At 43.3% G+C, this 14412-nt stretch overlaps 1 protein-coding gene across 1 annotated transcript in view; it reads right to left on the bottom strand.

Annotated features, from left to right (window-relative positions):
* The window catches only part of LOC106563967 (dihydrolipoyllysine-residue acetyltransferase component of pyruvate dehydrogenase complex), a 46042-nt gene extending 32465 nt beyond the window's left edge, over positions 1–13577 (bottom strand). The window contains exons 1-6 of the mRNA XM_045690327.2: positions 13161–13577; positions 6298–6399; positions 3243–3364; positions 2941–3064; positions 2320–2446; positions 1639–1820 (exon numbers count right to left, since the gene is read on the bottom strand). Of these exons, the coding sequence (XP_045546283.1) occupies positions 1639–1820; positions 2320–2446; positions 2941–3064; positions 3243–3364; positions 6298–6399; positions 13161–13406 (903 nt within the window). The 5' untranslated portion in view covers positions 13407–13577. The remainder of the gene's footprint in view (positions 1–1638; positions 1821–2319; positions 2447–2940; positions 3065–3242; positions 3365–6297; positions 6400–13160) is intronic.
* Between the last annotated feature and the right edge of the window lie 835 nt (positions 13578–14412).

The raw sequence follows: 14412 nt of genomic DNA, 5'->3' as shown, positions 1-14412 counted from the left end.
GGAATGGTCTGCCTACCAATGTGAGAGACGCAGACTCAGTCTCAACCTTTAAGTCTTTACTGAAGACACATCTCTTCAGTAGGTCCTATGATTGAGTATAGTCTGGCCCAGGAGTGTGAAGAGGAACGGAAAGGCTGGAGCAACGAACCGCCCTTGCTGTCTCTGCCTTGCCGGTTCCCCTCTTTCCACTGGGATTCTCTGCCTCTAACCCTTTTACAGGGGCTGAGTCACTGGCTTACTGGTGTTCTTCCATGCCGTCCATGGGAGGGGTGCGTCACTTGAGTGGGTTGAGTCACTGACGTGGTCTTCCTGTCTGGGTTGGCGCCCCCCCCTTGGGTTGTGCCATGGCGGAGATCGTTGTGGGCTATACTCGGCCTTGTCTTAGGACGGTAAGTTGGTGGTTGGAGACATCCCTCTAGTGGTGTGGGGGCTGTGCTTTGGCAAAGTGGGTGGGGTTATATCCTGCCTGTTTGGCCCTGTCCGGGGGTATCATCGGATGGGGCCACAGTGTCTCCTGACCCCTCCTGTCTCAGCCTCCAGTATTTATGCTGCAGTAGTTTATGTGTCGGGGGGCTAGGGTCAGTCTGTTACATCTGGAGTATTTCTCTTGTCTTATCCGGTGTCCTGTGTGAATTTAAATATGCTCTCTCTAATTCTCTCTTTCTCTCGGAGGACCTGAGCCCTAGGACCATGCCTCAGGACTACCTGGTATGATGACTCCTTGCTGTCCCCAGTCCACCTGGCCGTTCTGCTGCTCCAGTTTCAACTGTTCTGCCTGCGGCTATGGAACCCTGACCTGTTCACCAGACGTGCTTGTTGCACCCTCGACAACTACTATGATTATTATTATTTGACCATGCTGGTCATTTATGAACATTTTAACATCTTGACCATGTTCTGTTCTAATATCCACCCTGCACAGCCAGAAGAGGACTGGCCACCCCTCATCGCCTGGTTCCTCTCTAGGTTTCTTCCTAGGTTTTTGGCCTTTCTAGGGAGTTTTTCCTAGGGAGTTTTTCCTAGCCACCGTGCTTCTAAACCTGCATTGCTTGCTGTTTGGGGTTTTAGGCTGGGTTTCTGTACAGCACTTTGAGATATCAGCTGATGTACGAAGGGCTATATAAATACATTTGATTTGATTTTGATTTGTTACCGGTATTGGGGGAGGGGTTAGGGGGTGTTACCGGTATTGGGGGAGGGGATAGGGGGTGTTACCGGTATTGGGGGAGGGGATAGGGGGTGTTACCGGCATTGGGGCTGGGGGTATAGGGGGTGTTACCGGCATTGGGGCTGGGGGTATAGGGGGTGTTACCGGTATTGGGGCTGGGGGTATAGGGGGTGTTACCGGTATTGGGGCTGGGGGTATAGGGGGTGTTACCGGTATTGGGGCTGGGGGTATAGGCGGTATGGGGCTGGGGGTATAGGGGGTGTTACCGGTATTGGGGCTGGGGGTATAGGGGGTGTTACCGGTATTGGGGCTGGGGGTATAGGGGGTGTTACCGGTATTGGGGCTGGGGGTATAGGGGGTGTTACCGGTATTGGGGCTGGGGGTTAGGGGGTAGTGTATTACCGGTATTGGGGCTGGGGGTTAGGGGGTAGTGTATTACCGGTATTGGGGCTGGGGGTATAGTGTATTACCGGTATTGGGGCTGGTAGCGGGGTAGAGACCTCAGCCCCTCCCGTCTCTACGTAGTCGCTGAAGGCAGCGATGTCACTCTCCTTCTCCACGATGATGCAGAGAGGAGCCCCCAGAGGAACATCACGTGTTCCCTCAGACACCATGATCTTAGCCAGGTAACCCTCCTCCTGCACCTCAAACCCTACACACACACACACACACCATACCATACACCACACACACACACACACACCATACACCACACACACACACACCACACACACACACACACACCATACACCACACACACACACACACACACCACACCATACACCACACACACACACCACACACCCACCATACACACACACACACCATACACCACACACACACACACCCCACACACCATACACCACACACACACCATACCATACACCACACACACACACACCCCACCACCACACACACACACACACACACACACACACACACACACACACACACACACACACACACACACACACACACACCATACACCACACACACACCATACCATACACCACACACACACACACACCCCACACACCACACACACACCCCACACACACAGTTACAATTGATATCACAGTCTGTCTGTGTGTTTATACAGTGTGTGTGTGTGTGTGTGTGTGTGTGTGTGTGTGTGTGTGTGGTGTACTAACCGATGGTAGCCTTGTCTGTCTCTATCTCTGCCAGTAAATCTCCTTCACTGAGTTTCTCTCCAACCTTCTTCTCCCAGCGCTGCACCGTCCCCATGGTCATAGTAGGAGACAGGGCTGGCAGACACACCTAACACACACACACAGACAGACACACACACACACACAGACACAGACAGAGAGACAGACAGACAGACAGACAGACAGACAGACACACAGACAGACAGACAGACAGAGAGAGAGACACACAGAGAGACAGACAGACAGACAGACACACAGACAGACAGACAGACAGAGAGAGAGACACACAGACAGACAGACAGACAGACAGACAGACACACAGACAGACAGACAGACAGACAGAGAGAGAGACAGACAGACAGACAGACAGACAGACAGAGAGACAGACAGACAGACAGACAGAGACAGACAGACAGACAGACAGAGACAGACAGACAGACAGACAGACAGACAGACAGAGACAGACAGACAGACAGACAGACAGACAGACAGACAGACAGAGACAGACAGAGAGACAGAGAGATGAGTAGACAGACAGACCTAACACATGGTTCTGATCAGACTAACTGGACCGGAGATGCAGACTGGTCGGGGTGATCCTACCTTCATGTGGGTTGGTAGGGAGCTGCCAGGGGGCGGGGGAGGGGGCGGGGCAGCTGCAGAAGGGGCGGAGCCAGCAGCCAGCTTGTCCAACGTCAGGTCCTTAAAGGCTGGGATCAGATCAGCACTGATAACACACACACACACACACACACACACACGGAGGTGATAACACACACACACAGACACAACCACAACACACACACATACGGAGGTGATAATACACACACACACACACACACACACACACACAGTAAAATAGACTCAAACATACACACCCCTGTGGACAACACACACAGACGTACCTGTCGACAGTGATGCAGATGACAGAACCCACGGAAACTGCAGTTCCTTCAGCTACCAGGATCTTAGCCAGGTAACAGTCCTCCAGCAGCTCAAACCCCACCGTGGCCTTGTCAGTCTCCACCTAACACACATACAGTTAACCAGGTCAGTGTTCACTACAGTGAGGGGGAAAAAAGTGTTTGATCCCCTGCTGATTTTGTACGTATGCCCACTGATAAAGAAATGATCAGTCTATAATTTTAATGGTAGGTTTATTTGAACAGTGAGAGACAGAATAACAACAACAAAAATCAAGAAAAACGCATGTCAAAAATGTTATAAAATGATTTGCATTTGAACCTGTTGGGGCTAGGGGGCAGTATTTTCACGGCCGGATAAAAAACGTACCCGATTTAATCTGGTTACTACTCCTGCCCATATAGAATATGCATATAATTATTAGCTTTGGATAGAAAACACTCCAAAGTTTCTAAAACTGTTTGAATGGTGTCTGTGAGTATAACAGAACTCATATGGCAGGCCAAAACCTGAGAAGATTCCATACAGGAAGTGCCCTGTCTGACAATTTGTTGTCCTTCTGTTGCATCTCTATCGAAAATACAGCATCTGTGCTGTAACGTTGCACTTTCTAAGGCTTCCATTGGCTCTCTAAAGCCGCCAGAAAGTGGAATGGGGTGTCTGCTGTCTCTGGGCAAAGTACAGCAGCAAAGTTTGTAAGTGGTCAGCCTGGGGACAGTGAGACTGAGATGCGCGGTCACGAGACTTCTCAATTTTTTTCTTTCAGCCTTTGAATGAATACAACGTCGCCCGGTTGGAATATTATCGCTATTTTACGAGAAAAGTAGCATAAAAATGTATTTTAAACAGCGTTTGACATGCTTCGAAGTACGGTAATGGAATATTTTGAATTTTTTTGTCACGAAATGCGCTCGCGCGTTACCCTTCGGATAGTGACCTGAACACACGAACAAAACGGCGGTATTTGGATATAACTATGGATTATTAGGAACCAAAATAACATTTGTTGTTGAAGTAGAAGTCCTGGGAGTGCATTCTGACGAAGAACAGCAAAGGTAATCCAATTTTTCTAATACTAATTCTGAGTTTAGTGAGCCCCAAACTTGGTGGGTGTCAAATTAGCTAGCCTGTGATGGCCGAGCTATGTACTCAGAATATTGCAAAATGTGCTTTCGCCGAAAAGCTATTTTAAAATCTGACATAGCGTTTGCATAAAGGAGTTCTGTATCTATAATTCTTAAAATAATTGTTATGTATTTTGTCAACGTTTATCATGATTAATTTAGTAAATTCACCGGAAGTTTTCGGTGGCTATGCATGTTCTGAACATCACATGCTAATGTAAAAAGCTGGTTTTTGATATAAATATGAACTCCATTGAACAAAACATGCATGTATTGTATAACAATGTCCTTGGAGTGTCATCTGATGAAGATCATCAAAGGTTAGTGCTGCATTTAGCTGTGGTTTTGGTTTTTGTGACATATATGCTAGCTTGAAAATGGCTGTGTGATTATTTTTGGCAGGGTACTCTCCTGACATAATCTAATGTTTTGCTTTCGCTGTAAAGCCTTTTGGAAATCGGACAATGTGGTTAGATTAACGAGAATCTTGTCTTTAAAATGGTGTAAAATAGTCATATGTTTGAGAAATTGAAGTTATAGCATTTTTGAGGTATTTGTATTTCACGCCACGTGATTCCACTGGCTGTTGACTAGGGTGGGACGCAAACGTCCCACTGGCCCAGAGAGGTTAATGAGGGAAATAAGTATTTGACCCCTCTCAATCAGAAAGATTTCTGGCTCCCAGGTGTCTTTTATACAGGTAACGAGCTGAGATTAGAGCACACTCTTAAAGGGAGTGCTCCTAATCTCAGCTTGTTACCTGTATAAAAGACACCTGTCCACAGAAGCAATCAATCAATCAGATTCCAAACTCTCCACCATGGCCAAGACCAAAGAGCTCTCCAAGGATGTCAGGGACAAGATTGTAGACCTACACAAGGCTGGAATGGGCTACAAGACCATCGCCAAGCAGCTTGGTGAGAAGGTGACAACAGTTGGTGTGATTATTCACAAATGGAAGAAACATAAAAGAACTGTCAATATCCCTCGGCCTGGGGCTCCATGCAAGATCTCACCTCGTGGAGTTGCAATGATCATGAGAACGGCGTGGGGGGGGACATGTCCCGTGCGGGGGACGGGACATGCCCCGTGATGGGGGGGGGACATGCCCCGTCGTGGGGGGACGGACATGCCCTGTGGTGGGGGGGGGGGGGAGGACATGCCCCGTGGTGGGGGGGGGGATTATGCAGGAGATTATGTTCAATCTGTAGATGGAAAAATGAGCTAAAAAGATATACTAAATATATACAAAAGAAAGAAATTATATATACAAGGGACGGGACAAGACAATCAAAACATCCCACTGCTACGCCATCTTGGATATCTGGGAGTTGAACTGCAGAGTGAAGGAAATGCAGCCAACCAGTGCTCAGCATATGTGGGAACTCCTTCAAGACTGTTGGAAAAGCATTCCAGGTGAAGCTGGTTGAGAGAATGCAAAGCTGTCAAGGCAAAGGGTGGCTACTTTGAAGAACCTAAAATCTAAAATATATTTTGATTTGTTCAACACTTTTCTGGTTACTACATGATTCCATGTGTGTTATATCATAGTTTTGATGTCTTCACTATTATTCTACAATGTAGAAAATAGTAAAAATAAAGAAAAACCCTTAATTGAGTGTCCAAACCTTTGACTGGTACTGTACATTCAAAAATATACTCAACACACATTATCTTCACACATATTTTAAATTCTTCAGAATGGTGTTTTCCTGCTAACTAACTGTATGTAAATGTTATTGCTGTCATTCTGACCACCGTGGGTGGACACCCTAATTGGTTACACACCCAATGCATATGGGTCCGGTAAACTTTTCAAATAGCCGGTAAATTAATATCTTGCCGGTCACGTTGTCCGGCGCCACATTTTCCTAACAGAAAACCTGGTGTGTGTGTGTGTGTGTGTACTCACCTCAGCGATAAGGTCTCCCTCATTGATCTTGTCTCCCTCCTTCTTCTCCCAGCGAGCGATGGTTCCAGTCTGCATGGTGGGGGACAGAGCAGGCAGCTCCACCTACCACACACACACACACACACACACACACACACACACACACACACACACACACACACACACACACAGAGTCTGAATCTCTTTATTAAACACATATTTAATTGTTAACAGCCTATGGGCCCAATTTGCATGTGGAAAAAAGTGAGAAAACCTCCACCTGAACAGTAATATATCTAGTAAACCTCCCACCTGAACAGTAATATATCTAGTAAACCTCCCACCTGAACAGTAATATATCTAGTAAACCTCCCACCTGAACAGTAATATATCTAGTAAACCTCCCACCTGAACAGTAATATATCTAGTAAACCTCCCACCTGAACAGTAATATATCTAGTAAACCTCCCACCACAACAGTAATATATCTAGTAAACCTCCCACCTGAACAGTAATATATCTAGTAAACCTCCCACCTGAACAGTAATATATCTAGTAAACCTCCCACCACAACAGTAATATATCTAGTAAACCTCCCACCTGAACAGTAATATATCTAGTAAACCTCCCACCTGAACAGTAATATATCTAGTAAACCTCCCACCTGAACAGTAATATATCTAGTAAACCTCCACCTGAACAGTAATATATCTAGTAAACCTCCACCTGAACAGTAATATATCTAGTAAACCTCCCACCTGAACAGTAATATATCTCATAAACCTCCCACCTGAACAGTAATATATCTCATAAACCTCCCACCTGAACAGTAATATATCTAGTAAACCTCCCACCTGAACAGTAATATATCTAGTAAACCTCCCACCTGAACAGTAATATATCTAGTAAACCTCCCACCTGAACAGTAATATATCTCATAAACCTCCCACCTGAACAGTAATATATCTAGTAAACCTCCCACCTCAACAGTAATATATCTAGTAAACCTCCCACCTGAACAGTAATATATCTAGTAAACCTCCCACCTGAACAGTAATATATCTCGTAAACCTCCCACCTGAACAGTAATATATCTAGTAAACCTCCCACCTGAACAGTAATATATCTAGTAAACCTCCCACCTGAACAGTAATATATCTAGTAAACCTCCACCTGAACAGTAATATATCTAGTAAACCTCCCACCTGAACAGTAATATATCTAGTAAACCTCCCACCTGAACAGTAATATATCTAGTAAACCTCCCACCTGAACAGTAATATATCTAGTAAACCTCCCACCTGAACAGTAATATATCTAGTAAACCTCCCACCTCAACAGTAATATATCTAGTAAACCTCCCACCTCAACAGTAATATATCTAGTAAACCTCCCACCTCAACAGTAATATATCTAGTAAACCTCCCACCTCAACAGTAATATATCTAGTAAACCTCCCACCTCAACAGTAATATATCTAGTAAACCTCCCACCTGAACAGTAATATATCTAGTAAACCTCCCACCTGAACAGTAATATATCTAGTAAACCTCCACCTGAACAGTAATATATCTAGTAAACCTCCCACCTGAACAGTAATATATCTAGTAAACCTCCCACCACAACAGTAATATATCTAGTAAACCTCCACCTGAACAGTAATATATCTAGTAAACCTCCCACCTGAACAGTAATATATCTAGTAAACCTCCCATCTGAACAGTAATATATCTAGTAAACCTCCACCTGAACAGTAATATATCTAGTAAACCTCCCACCTGAACAGTAATATATCTAGTAAACCTCCACCTGAACAGTAATATATCTAGTAAACCTCCACCTGAACAGTAATATATCTAGTAAACCTCCCACCTGAACAGTAATATATCTAGTAAACCTCCCACCTCAACAGTAATATATCTAGTAAACCTCCCACCTCAACAGTAATATATCTAGTAAACCTCCCACCTCAACAGTAATATATCTAGTAAACCTCCCACCTCAACAGTAATATATCTAGTAAACCTCCCACCACAACAGTAATATATCTAGTAAACCTCCCACCTGAACAGTAATATATCTCGTAAATCTCCCACCTGAACAGTAATATATCTAGTAAACCTCCCACCTGAACAGTAATATATCTAGTAAACTTCCACCTGAACAGTAATATATCTAGTAAACCTCCCACCTGAACAGTAATATATCTAGTAAACCTCCCACCTGAACAGTAATATATCTAGTAAACCTCCCACCTGAACAGTAATATATCTAGTAAACCTCCCACCTGAACAGTAATATATCTAGTAAACCTCCCACCTGAACGGTAATATATCTCGTAAACCTCCCACCTCAACGGTAATATATCTAGTAAACCTCCCACCTCAACGGTAATATATCTAGTAAACCTCCCACCTGAACGGTAATATATCTAGTAAACCTCCCACCACAACAGTAATATATCTAGTAAACCTCCCACCACAACAGTAATATATCTAGTAAACCTCCCACCTCAACAGTAATATATCTAGTAAACCTCCACCTGAACAGTAATATATCTAGTAAACCTCCCACCTGAACAGTAATATATCTAGTAAACCTCCCACCTGAACAGTAATATATCTAGTAAACCTCCCACCTGAACAGTAATATATCTAGTAAACCTCCACCTGAACAGTAATATATCTCGTAAACCTCCCACCTCAACAGTAATATATCTAGTAAACCTCCACCTGAACAGTAATATATCTAGTAAACCTCCCACCTGAACAGTAATATATCTAGTAAACCTCCCACCTCAACAGTAATATATCTAGTAAACCTCCCACCTCAACAGTAATATATCTAGTAAACCTCCCACCTGAACAGTAATATATCTAGTAAACCTCCCACCTGAACAGTAATATATCTAGTAAACCTCCCACCTGAACAGTAATATATCTAGTAAACCTCCCACCTGAACAGTAATATATCTAGTAAACCTCCCACCTGAACAGTAATATATCTAGTAAACCTCCCACCTGAACAGTAATATATCTAGTAAACCTCCCACCTGAACAGTAATATATCTAGTAAACCTCCCACCTGAACAGTAATATATCTAGTAAACCTCCCACCTGAACAGTAATATATCTAGTAAACCTCCCACCTCAACAGTAATATATCTAGTAAACCTCCCACCTCAACAGTAATATATCTAGTAAACCTCCCACCTGAACAGTAATATATCTAGTAAACCTCCACCTGAACAGTAATATATCTAGTAAACCTCCCACCTGAACAGTAATATATCTCGTAAACCTCCCACCTGAACAGTAATATATCTAGTAAACCTCCCACCTGAACAGTAATATATCTAGTAAACCTCCCACCTGAACAGTAATATATCTAGTAAACCTCCACCTGAACAGTAATATATCTAGTAAACCTCCCACCTCAACAGTAATATATCTAGTAAACCTCCCACCTGAACAGTAATATATCTAGTAAACCTCCCACCACAACAGTAATATATCTAGTAAACCTCCACCTGAACAGTAATATATCTAGTAAACCTCCCACCTCAACAGTAATATATCTAGTAAACCTCCCACCTGAACAGTAATATATCTAGTAAACCTCCCACCACAACAGTAATATATCTAGTAAACCTCCCACCTGAACAGTAATATATCTAGTAAACCTCCCACCTGAACAGTAATATATCTAGTAAACCTCCCACCACAACAGTAATATATCTAGTAAACCTCCCACCTGAACAGTAATATATCTAGTAAACCTCCCACCTGAACAGTAATATATCTAGTAAACCTCCCACCTGAACAGTAATATATCTAGTAAACCTCCCACCTGAACAGTAATATATCTAGTAAACCTCCCACCACAACAGTAATATATCTAGTAAACCTCCCACCTCAACAGTAATATATCTAGTAAACCTCCCACCACAACAGTAATATATCTCGTAAACCTCCCACCACAACAGTAATATATCTCGTAAACATCAATGAGAGTCAGGAGTTTTGAATACCGCAACTAGTGTTTGCATGATATGCAAATGCATTTTCAAACTGGTTGAACAATGACCATTTTCTCCAAAGTATTGTTTGTTTGTTATTATTTGTGTATTAATATTTGCATGGAGTGAGCACTGTGACTAAACTCTAGCTGGCTGTATTTCATACATGGAAAGCATGGAATATGGGCAATGCAGAAATAATGACAACCTGAAGATAAACAACTTGTTCAATATACATGTAGCACCTTTAAAATCAGTGGCCGCCATTGTTGTCATTCCCTGAATATACACTGAGTGTACAAAACATTAGGAACATTACAGACTGACTGGTGAATCCAGGTGAAAGCTATGATCCCTTATTGATGTCACTTGTTAAATCCACTTCAATCAGTGTAGATGAAGGGGAGGAGACATGTTAAAGAGGATTTTTATGCCTTGAGCCTTGAGGATTGTGTGTGTGTGCCATTCAGAGGGTGACTGGACAAGACAAATATTGTAAGTGCCTTTGAACGGGGTGTGGTAGTAGGTGCAAGGCGCATCGGTTTGTGTCAAGAACTGCAACGCTGCTGGGGTTTTCACACTCAACAGTTTCCTGTGTGTATCATGAATGGTCCACCACCCAAAGGACATCCAGCCAACTTGACACAAATGTGGGAAGCATTGGAGTCAACATGGGCCAGCATCCCTGTGGAACGCTTTCAACACCTTGTTGAGTCCACGTCCTGACGAATTGAGGCTGTTCTGGGGTCAAAGGGGGGGTGCATTTTAAAACTATACTAAATATATTCACGTCACCAAATAATTGATTAAAACACAGTTTTGCAGTGAAGGTCTACAGTAGCCTCAACAGCACTCTGTATGGTAGCACCATGGTGTAGCCGGAGGACAGCTAGCTTCCGTCCTCCTCTGTGTACATTGACTACCATACAAAACCTAGGAGGCTCATGGTTCTCACCACCTTCCATAGACTTACTAATTATGACAACTTCCGGAGGACGTCCTCCAGCCTATCAGAGCTCTTGCAGCATGAACTGACATGTTATCCACCCAATCATAAGATCAGAGAATTAATCTAGTACTGAAAGCATAAGCTACAGCTAACTAGCGCTCCAGTGCATAAACGTCGGTCAGTAGTTGACTCAAAGAGAGAGAAAGACAATAGTTGAACAGATTAATTTCTTCCAAAATGAAGAAGCAAGAGAGAGCTAGAGAGAGAGTTTAAAAAAAGTTTAATTTTCAGTTTCACTTTCTTAGCTAGTTTAGTCTACTCAAACAGAGGGATGCTATGTTAGCTAACTGGCTATGACTATCCAACAACACTGGAACTCTTCCAAGGGAAAATAACTTTCTGCTTTTACTAATTTATAGCCACTGTAGCTTCCTGGTGTTAGTCAGTAAGAAGTTTAGCTCTATGTTGACTAACGTTACTGCATGATTGTAGCGGGTTTACTAACGCGTTAGTTCTATTAGCTATGTTGACTATGAAATTACTTTAGCTAATATGGGGACAACGATGTGGGCTGTGTGTAGCGGTTATGATATGGTTTGGCTTGGAAATATTTTTTGGGTCACATACAGCTGATGTGTCGTCCATTGAAGTCCATAAGCGAAGGGAAAAGGTGAGAGGAGAGCGCAAAGATGCAAGAAGGAATACAACGTGGCTGCTATGAAAGTGAACTGTGTTTACTCGTGCTCAGGGGTGTATTCATTCTGCTGATTCTGTGGAAATCATGTTTTTTTTAAACGGAAGCAAACAGAACGAAACAGGGATAAACATACCTGAATTTGTCCAATAGAAACTCTCATTTCTAACTGTTGGACTAATGCCTACACCCTGGATCAGCTAGATGCAGGCCAGAGTGTGCAAGGCGGTATTGACTGGGCCAATGTCATTACTCAAATGTTTCTCTCGACCTGTGTGGATCTACATTGTAAACTTCCATTCATAGGCTGGGTTGTAGCAACCTCATAATGGGTACAGGGACAATTTGAGTATCATGTAGAAGCCTAAACCCATCACTGTTACATTGAACTGGGTGAATATGAAGGACAGTATCCTAAACCCATCACTGTTACATTGAACTGGGTGAAGGACAGTATCCTAAACCCATCACTGTTACATTGAACTGGGTGAATATGAAGGACAGTATCCTAAACCCATCACTGTTACATTGAACTGGGTGAAGGACCAGTATCCTAAACCCATCACTGTTACATTGAACTGGGTGAAGGACAGTAACCTAAACCCATCACTGTTACATTGAACTGGGTGAATGGAATATGAATGACAGTCATCCAATATGCTGTAATAGAAATAAGGCCATGCTCATGAAAATAATGATAATTGTCCTCCCTCAACGGCACTGACCATCACTGGATGAAAATGTGTGGTTTGCACACCTTTCTGACCTATGTTACATATATGTAATATTTCATAAATATTTCCAGGAGTGTTGAATAAAAAAACATGTTATTTGGGGTCTCCTTGGGCAGTCCTAATCACTACTTAACTTTCATGCATTGAAAACTTGGTCCTGGTTTATAAAAGTTAACGTTCACTGACACACAATTCAAAACAATTTCGATGGCTTGCATGGCAATAAAGCTGCATGGCAATAAAGCTGCATTTATCATCTTTCGGATCTATTTGGGTCGGATACTGACCTGACCCAACTTGGATGCGATTCTCTCTCACCTCGGAAATGTTTTGGGTAGGATCTGCTTCACCTTGGATCGGATAATGAATTGAACGCATCCAATTCGGTTCCGATCTGAATTTTAGGATCCGAGAAGACTTCTAGTCATAGCCCACACAATCACTTAGTTAACTAGCTAGCTGGCTAGCAAGCTACACCACTAAAGTTACCTTCTGGTGCGGTGGTAGGCTGTAGAAGCGCTGGGTGCCGCTGGCGGACAGGGCCGTTCTGCTGGCGAACACCACGGTGTTCAAACTACCTCCATTGCAAACAGCCCTTGACCGGACAAAACCGTGGTAAAGCCTCGGATGACAAGGTCCCGGAGAGGGGCGAGGGCTCAGGGCAGGCCCCGGTAGGGCACCACGGCACCGGGGAATCGCTGAAGAATTCCTCAGCCGCAGGACGAGACGAAGCATTTCGTCTTGGTTAGTTTAGTCGCTAAATACCTTTTAGATTCCGCTGGATCTACTCCGGTACCGGAATAGCTGGTAGCAATAAAGTATCTTTCTGTCCCCCGAACCAGCCCAGGTAGCTCTGTGCTCACTTTCCAATGACCTCTCTCATCACAACACACCGCTTTACGGCTCTCCTTCCCCCGTCCTACGCCCGTCCTAAACTAGGTTGCCAGGTTGGATAAAACTACGTCTTTCCAAATTCAGTTGAAACTCTCCCACATCATTTCATGTGTACTTTTTTTTGAGCCGTGTTATATTTACTTAATCAGTATGACATTGAGATGAATATAGCCACGTTTATTTACCCAATTCTTTAGATAACATCATAAGGCCAGTCTCTACTAGTGTTTGTCTAGTTGTCACAGTGAGTAACAACTGTAATTCTAAAAAAAAAAATATCGGTATCTGGCAACGTTGAGGACTCGGTTTACTGTCGTAAAAGAGTCGCAAAGCGTCTCCTCTGGGAGCTCTGCAGTTTGGTAGTAGCGCCACCTGGGGGCGCTGACAGGCCGGATTGGCCGGATTGATGTATTCAATTGAGTACAACAGTAGATAAAACCACATGCTTTTCAATGAACACATTGTGCTATATAAATAAAGTTTGATTTCAATGATAACATTACAGCTGTAGAATATTTTCACATGAAGACATGTGAAGTTTTTCCATAAACTTTTAATTTATATCTTGTGATTTTATCACTTGACATGTCAATCAAATAGCGGGAAGGATCCTATAAATCAAGACTGTATAAATGGATGTACCACTCTGAATAAATAAACACTGTGCCTTTGAAGATCGTCTCTGGTCATGAAACTACAATACCAGCTGGATGTCTAAACAAAGTCAATTCTGAATGTCAATCGATTTTTAGATTCAATCTCATCAATGACAAAAATTGTATTATTATACATTTTTGTACCCCCTTTTTCTCCCCAATTTCGATCTTGTCTCATCGCTGCCAACTCC

The sequence above is a fragment of the Salmo salar genome, chromosome 11 (assembly GCF_965601325.2).
Source record: "Salmo salar chromosome 11, fSalSal1, whole genome shotgun sequence".
Lineage (NCBI taxonomy): Eukaryota > Metazoa > Chordata > Actinopteri > Salmoniformes > Salmonidae > Salmo > Salmo salar.
The sequence above is the reverse complement of the archived record's forward strand: the minus strand, read 5'-3'. Positions and strand labels throughout refer to the sequence as shown.